Here is an 8,648-nt window from a genome sequence, read left to right on the forward strand (position 1 = left end):
AATTGCCTTTTTTGTAGGTCAGAAATGATCAAATAACAATTTATTCTCTTCTTCAGTTCTATTTGCATTAAGTGTATCATCTGAAACTTACTGATACATGGTTAAGGTAGAGAGCTCCTGATTTTTCCAAGTTGTTAACTGATTGTTCCCATACCATTTTTTAAAAACATTTTTTAATGTTTATTTATTTTTGAAAGAGAGAGAAAGTGTGAGTGGGGGAGGGGCAGAGAGAGAGAGAGGGAGACACAGAATCTGAACCAGGCTCTAGGCTCTGAGCTATCAGCACAGAACCGGATGCGGGGCTCAAACTCACAGACTGCTAGATCATGACCTGAGCCAAAGTCGGATGCTTAACCGACTGGCCCACCCAGGTGCCCCTTTTCCAGTACCATTTTTTAACTGTCTTATTTTCATTGCTGATTTAAGATATCTCCTGTGTTGTATACTGTAGTGTTACTTACAGTAGAATTGGTGTCTGGTATTTCAGTTCTGTTCCACTGTCCTATTTGGTTTTGCCTAAGCACCATATTGTTTTGAACCTTGTAACTTTACAGATTTTGAAGTTATTAATCTAAGATTGTATATCCCTGTGCTTTATATATCTCTCAGATTGTTTTGGTAATACTGTGCCTTTATCCTTATGCATTAATTTATTCATTTAGGGACAATGGATGTCTTTGCCTGGGATTTAAAATTTTATTTTCGGTCCTTTAGTAAAGCTTTATATTTTCTCCAGATTTTATTTCTTCTTAAGTATCTCCCTATGTTTTTAATTTTAAATGTTTATTTCTTTAGAGAGTGAGCAGGGGGGAGGGGTAGAGAGAGAGAGAGAACTCCAAGCAAGCTCCGCACTGTCAGCACAGAGCCCAACTAAGGGCTTGAGTTCATGAACCATGAGATCATGACCTGAGCCAGTATCAACAGTTGGACACTTAACCAACTGAGCTGCCCAGGAGCCCTCTCCCTTTGTTTTTAATGTTTTTGTTACTACTCTACCTGGGCTCTTCTTAAAAACTTTTTGAATGGTATATATGAAAGCTGTTATTTCTTGAAAGTATCTTTAAAGTCTGGCTTTGTTCTGGATTTTCTATTTCTGATGATTTTTTACTTGATTCTCTTGAATTTTGGTAGGGACCATAATTATATGCAAAGAACTATTTTGTTTCTAATAGTTATAGCTGTTTTCTTTTATCACCTTATTGCTTATAAATCTTAATAACAGTATCCTGGCCATCTAGCAAAAAAACAATAATGCAATAGAGTAAAACATAATTAATGCAGTAAATATTATCAAAAATATTATTGCAGTATTTCAGGGTCACATAAAATTGCTGTCAGAAAGCATCAGCAATTTAAAATTAATTGCTATTAATTTAGTCTTTTAGTTTAATATGCACTGGCCAGTATAGTAGTCACTAGCCAGGTATGACTGTTGAGTATTTGAAATATGGCTAGTCCAAATTGAGATGTGCTGTCAGTATAATAAAATTCCTACCTGATTTCAAGGACTCAGCACAAATAAAAGAATGATTTAATAATTTTAAAATATTGATTGCATATTGAAAAAAGAATAATATGGATTTATTCAGTTAAAATATATTCAAATTAATTTCACTTTTTTACTTTTTTTTAATTAAAAACTTTTAATTTTAGAGAGCATGTAAGGGAGAGGTGCGGGGGAGGGGAGTGGGGAGAATCTTAAGCAGGCTTCAAATTCTGCGCAGAGCCCGGCGTGGGGCTCAATCCCACAACCCTGGGATCATGACCTGAGCCAAAATCAAGAGTTGGATGCTCAACTGACTGAGCCACCCAGGCACCCCTCACTTTTTTACTTTTTAAATATGGCTACCAGATTTTAAACTGCATTATGTGGTTCACATACATCTATTGGGCAGAGATGGTTTGATGATCACAAGTTCACTTACCTACTTACTTTTCAGATTTGTTCCTATCCTTACATTGCCTTCAAGGTGTAAGAAGTAGGCACCAAACAATTTTCCAGTGTCTATGTGATTGTCCAGAAACCTCACATATCCCGTGTTTGTTTCAAAGGAAAGTTCAGAGAGAAGGCCAGAGAAAATATAGTGGACAATTCCTTGATAATTTTTACTGCATTGTAAGCATGCAGTAAGTGAATTCAAACATGAATTATTAAATGTTCAGTATGAATCTTCACTGAGAACTTGCCAGAATATCTTACTTCTTGGTCCTTGCAAAGACATTAGAGTGTGAGCTGGGTGAAACATTCTGTAGATACCAGTTTTAACCCCAAAATAACCTTATGACTGTTTAGTTCTGGGGTCAGTTTTGTGTTTTTTTCTGTGTTATGTTCTTGCTTTTTTTTTTTTTCCTGTTTCTTTGTTGTATTTTTTTTATTATTGTCATGTTTTTATCTTTTTTAAACCTGTTCTCATACCAACTCTGTTAGGAATCAATCGGAGTTATATGTCTGAGCAAATGTTTATGATCTACTTACTAGGACCACCTAAATGTGATTATTCTATCAATAATGTCAACATTTATTGAGCATTTACTACAAGCTAAGCTGGTCCCAAGCATTTTACAAACATTATCTCCTTTAAGTAACTATCTTTTGCAGATGAAGAAATTGAAGCTTATAGAGAGATTAATTAACTTGCCCAAGGTCATACACCAATAGGCAGAATTTGACACTAGTAGACAAAATTTGGATTCAAACTTAGATTTGACTCAGCACTTCCTCTTAAATACTGTACTGTTTGGGTTGATGTGCAGATGAAGTATTAAGTTGCAGACACATAATGGGCAAGGCTTTGTAGTCACTGAAATTCTCCAAAGATGTTTTTCTGAGGTTGAGCCAAGCAAAAATTCATAGTGAGAACATTATGAAGAAAAAACAAAACTCAGAAATAGAGCTTCATTCTTTATAGAGCTGCCTCTTTCATTTGAGGAAGTCTTAAGATTCTTTTCTGCAAAAGCACTATAGATTCTAAGAGAATATTATTTCAGTTAGACATATTTTAGCAGTTTTCATGTTTAGTTTTAAATCATTAAGAACTCTAAAAATTCTTGGTTTCTTCTACAGGTCTAATAAATTGGATGTCTCTGCTTTACCTTTCTAGCTTTAATGCTTGGATTCTGTTAAAATTAATATTTCCTCAATGAATATGTTAATATTGTATATTAACTGTGTACTGTTTAGTAATAATGCCTGTTTCCATTACTTTTTTAGGGTCCTGGTTGCTGTTCTGATCTTGCAGTTTCTTTTCACTATGTTGATCCTACAACTATGTATGAGTTAGAATACCTCGTTTATCATCTTCGTCCGTATGGTTATTTATATAGATATCAACCTGCCTTACCTGAGAATATACTAAAAGAAAGAAGTCGAGCATACAAAAATGAAGATCCAAAAGTAAAATGAGAACTCTTGAAAGAAAAACATAAATGAAGAGGTAAACTGTCTAGCATTGCACTGAAGAACTTCTGCATATCTGATACAGAACACTGGAGTCCCAGTGAGGAATTCTTTTGAAGTGAACATTCCATATTAGAAATCTTTCATACAAATGACTGTAAACTGAAGCTTTAAGTGAGCTGTGAAATCTGTTAAAATGTGTTTTGATACAGTAATATATATATATGAAAAAACTTGTGTTTTTAAAATGGTGGCCAGGCAGAAGGACTAGAAACAAGATTTTTGTTGTCTGTTCTCGACCACATGTATTATTTTCACTGAGAAACTAGAACGTTTAAATTTTCTAAAACTATACTGCACATATTAGTAAAACACACACGATGCTAAAGGTCTGCCTTAAAGAAAAGTTTAGAAGGAAATATTGTTGCTTAATGTTATTTATAAACTCAAGACATGAGTTTATATTTGCAGCATGATATAAATGAACCAACCCCCCCAACACACACACACACACACACACACACACGCAGTTTTTGTCTAATGAAAAATTTCCTGTGATTATAATTGGCAGTATTTCTTCCAGACGAGGTAAAGTAAGAATGGCACTTGTCCTAAAGTGCACTAATAAAACCACATTTTGAAATTATATGGGCCTTGACTGTATTATATACTTGGTTCTAATTAGTAGTTTATGTTTTACTGAGTCCCTGTTGTCTCTTTTCTAAATATGTTTATTCTTGAATACAATTTTAATTATTAATATTTATTTACTCAAAGCATTAATAGCATTCTATAAATATGCATTTTAAAATATTTTGTTCCCAAATTTACCCATTGTTAATCATGGGTAACTAATAAATAGTAAATTTAATGCTATTTGAGGATGCTTTTCTTAGATAAGTGCCACTCTCAGGAATTACTAAGTGACATTTTTAATTGATTATTTAAAACTCATTCCAGCTATGTAATTATAGTTCCTTTCATTATCATCCTGTTGAGAGATGAAAATTTGTTTGTGCCTTTCATAACTTGTTTAAAGAAGAGTTTAGACATTCATTTTTAGGCTCTGAGGTGGCTTTTGGTTACACTGGCAAAATAATTTGAATGTAATATTTTGACCAGAGTTAATTAAAAACATTAGAAAAACAGAGTGCTTAAACAAACTGAAATATGTCAGATACTAAAAGACCAAATACTTAATTCATGAATAACAGCCTGAATTTTGATGCAGACTTAATATTTTGGGATTTTTTTTTAATTTATTTTTTTTTTGCCAATGGATAATTCTAACAGCAGAATACACATTTAATACTGTCTTCAAAAATACATTCATAAATTTTCATTCTAACTTTAGTGACTATTTAAAGAATTTCTGGAAGGAAAGAAAAGTATATCATAACAGAATATTTTGCAGACTATAAGATTATCTTAAATGTTGCAAATTTCACATGGCTGTCATGCCATTGACTCTGCTGCTTAGCTAAAGAGTTTATATTTATTGTGCCAAAACATGTCAAAATCATCTCTTTGGATGGTATTTGAGAGGATGTTCATCTTAGTAGCAACTAGTGGTTATTATGGATTACTCTGTCCACAGAGTGAAAATTCACACCAGTTTTTACTTTAAATTGTTTTTTGTGGTTTTCACAGCAATATCATCTGCCAAAATTTCAAGTCATTCATTCTGTTGTCTAAACAACTCTTCACGTTGGTATGGATATGAATTTATTTGCAGTCCATATATGTTACTTTCTAAAAACCTTAACATTTACTCATGCGAAATTAACATTGTGATGAATCCTGGGGTCTAGTCAGACCTCCTGGGTTTAAATTCCTGCTCTATCACTTCCTAGTTTTGTAACATTAAACAATTTACTTCATTTCTCTGTGCCTCAATTTCCTCATCCTTAAATTAGGGACAGTAATACTACCTACCTCACAGGATTTTTATGAGGATTAAATGAGTGAATATATGTACAACTTTTAGAACGCTTGTCTGGCCCAGACTATGGAGCAATAAGTATAAGGTTTTATTATTATTCTGTTACCTTAGAGTGTAAATATTTGTTCTAAATGAATGAAAAATCTGCTTTAATCAAATATATTGAAATATTTCATACATTTCTTGTAACAAGTAATAGCTAGTTTTATCTAATGCCTATTGTATGCCATATAGTATGCTTAGATATTCTGTGTATATTAGTGTTAATCTTCACAAATTGATTGTTCTTCCTGTATTATAGATGAGAAAACTGAGGCTCAGAAAATTAAAGTAACTTTTCCACTGTCACTAAGCTAGCAAGTAACAGAGCTAGGACTTATGCTCAAAGCCTGTGTGTTCATCATGCCATATCAGCCTTGAGGTTAGTCATTTAACATTATTTCCATTTTTACTTATTAACATGAGTGATCTGATACATCAGCCAGTAATAGATTAACCAGCCCAGTTGTCAGAGTGGCTTTCAAATTGTGGTCTTACACTCTTCTTGCCTGGGAGCTTGTTAAAATGCAGATTTCCAAACCCCAATCCCAGAAATTCTGATTCTAGCATGGGGCCCATTAATATGCATTATTGCCATATTCTCTTGGTCACTGGTTCTCAAAGTGTTGGCCCTAGGTAGCAGTATTTGCATCATCTGGGAACTTGGAAATTCAGCCCCTCTGGGCCCACCCCAGACCTAAATCAGAAACTCCAGAGGTGGAGGCTAGCAGCTGTGTAAAGCCCTCCAAATGAGTTTTATTCATGCTAGTTTGGGAACCAAGACCTTGATAATTCTGATGCAAATAATGATTGGAATGCGCTGCAGATTTATTGCCCCAGAAGTAGGGTATCTTTCAAAGATTTAGATAAAGCATGTTTTAAATTGGTGTGGTCCCAGATCACACCATATAAAACGTAAGAGACTTTAAAGATAATTTAAAGGGTCCTTGGATCATTCATTTTGACAAAATTCTTTAGCTTCTTCAGACTGACCAATATCAGGGCCCACAAGAAAATATGTAATTCTCCAAGTTTAGTAATTTCACAATGGGGGCAGGAAGAGTTTAATAAGTACTAGTAAATACATACTAGTTCATTAAATAAGCATATCTAAGTGAGTGTCCTCACTTGTTAGTAAAAATTTTTTTCCAGTTGTTAGTAAAAGCTTTTAAATGGAAGTGGCAAAATGCTATTTTATAATATGCAGAATGTTTTTTCTGCTAATTCATACTATCAAAATTTCATCACTTTTAAGAATCCATTTGACTGTCCTATATGACCTAATACAGCAAAAATTCTCCCAAGTATTTGACAGAGCACATAAAACCAGATTTCATAATGATGACTTACTATCTTTTAAATTAAGATCATTTGGATAAATGGTTGTAGTGTGGTCTCAAAACATAAGGCTTTTGCTATCTTTATGTTTTCCAACAACAGTATACTTATATTTTCAAGTGGGAAGTTCATAGATGATACAAAGCAGATTTGTTTTCAAATATTTTAAATTTCAGAAAGAGGAATTTTTGTTACTGTAAGAAAATTCAAAATAAATGGCCAGTTTTTAGTATTTTTTGAAATACAGTAATTGCATTTGAGCATTAAATTTGTTAACTGGTTATTTTCATAATTGTCTCTTGAGATTAATTTTTCACTTCCGGGAACCTATCAAACTATTTATATTACCAGATTGAGGCTTGAAAAACAAAATGCTTCACTTTATTGATTAGATCAAGTCTATCCTTTTATTCTTCCTTTAAATTTTTAGCTCATTATACTATTCTGTCTTTGACAATTTCTTCTTTGTATTTGTTGCTCTTTATTTCCTTTATAACTAATTTCCATTTTCTAACTACTCTTAATGCTGCCTTTGCAAGGTTAATTTGGCTGTAATTAGTGATTAGAATTTGTATCACTTATTAATAACTTTATACCTGTTAACTTCAGATTTCCCTATGAGATTGGAAGTTAAAAAAATCCAAGAATAATGCCTACTGGCTCTCAGGATATTTGCCCTACCTAAAGTCTACAGTTCGACATTCTAGATACACAATTATTAAATAAAGTTATGTGGATTCCATTCCCTCTACTCCCTTTTCTCAAAAACAAACCAAAAAACTCTGATTTATTGTAGGCCTGACAGAAACATTCTTAAGAAATCTGGGGGACAACCTGTGGTTTATTTTATGCTAAATGTAACCTCTCGATTTAAAAATATGACTTATGTTTATACATTGGAGTTGAAATAGCAATTTTAACACAGATTAGAGTAAGAAATTTTACAAATTGTCTCTAGAAAAACCATTTCTAAAACTAGTTTCAGAGGTAAATAGTGCTCTATTTCACCTCCATTTACCTCTGTAGTTTTTAGTTTTTATCAATTCATTTTAAATAACTTTGCAGGGCCCTACAAATTAATAATCCATAGAAAGTATATGTTAGAGGGAAACTAATCTAACTGCTAAGCAGTGTGTTATATTACACAGTGAATATTTGTGTTTTGGAATTTAAAAATTATGTAAGGTGATAGTGTCATGAATGGCTTAAAAACGTGTGGTGACTTGCTTATTTTAAGTGATCCACTAACAAGTCAGAAAAATGTATTTTTAAATATGTTTTTTAAAGTGCCTTTTGAACATTTTTAAACAATGGATTTAAACAACCACATAAAATAAATTACCATGTTTAAAGCTGTTTTATCTGATTATTTTTAACTGATATAAGAGTTGTGGGAGAGACTAAGGGGTAGTTTTGGGGTTATTTTACCAAAAATATGAATTCGTTTATTTTTTTTGAATAATTTATTTTTTAATTTATATTCAAGTTAGCATATAGTACAACAATGATTTCAGGAGTAGATTCCTTAATGCCCCTTACCCATTTAGCCCATCCCCCCTCCCACAACCCCTCCAGCAACCCTCTGTTTGTTTTGCATATTTAAGAGTCTCTTATGTTTTGTCCCCCTCCCTGTTTTTATATTATTTTTGCTTCTCTTCCCTTATGTTCATCTGTTTTGTATCCTAAAGTCCTCATAGGACTGAAGTCATGATTTTTATCTTTCTCTGACTAATTTTACTTAGCATAATAACCCTCCAGTTGCATCCATGTACTTGCATATGGCAAGATTTCATTCTTTTTGATTGCCGAGTTATACTCCATTGTATATATATGCTAAATCTTCTTTATCCATTCATCCATCGATGAACATTTGGGCTCTTTCCATACTTTGGCTATTATAGATAGTGCTGCTATAAACATTGGGGTGCATGT

The 8,648-nt window shown here is 32.9% G+C and overlaps 1 protein-coding gene across 3 annotated transcripts in view; it reads left to right on the plus strand.

Annotated features, from left to right (window-relative positions):
• Positions 1-8,068, plus strand: part of C1GALT1 (core 1 synthase, glycoprotein-N-acetylgalactosamine 3-beta-galactosyltransferase 1) — a 42,368-nt gene extending 34,300 nt beyond the window's left edge. For 2 of the 3 annotated variants that reach the window (XM_023250372.2, XM_003982796.6), the window contains exon 4: positions 3,212-8,068. In XM_023250372.2, coding sequence (XP_023106140.1) covers positions 3,212-3,403 — 192 coding nt within the window. In that variant the 3' untranslated portion in view covers positions 3,404-8,068. The remainder of the gene's footprint in view (positions 1-3,211) is intronic. The other variant, XM_045052407.1, reaches the window with a different exon arrangement.
• The last annotated feature ends 580 nt before the right edge of the window (positions 8,069-8,648 follow it).

Source organism: Felis catus, chromosome A2 (assembly GCF_018350175.1).
Source record: "Felis catus isolate Fca126 chromosome A2, F.catus_Fca126_mat1.0, whole genome shotgun sequence".
Taxonomy (NCBI): Eukaryota; Metazoa; Chordata; class Mammalia; order Carnivora; family Felidae; genus Felis; species Felis catus.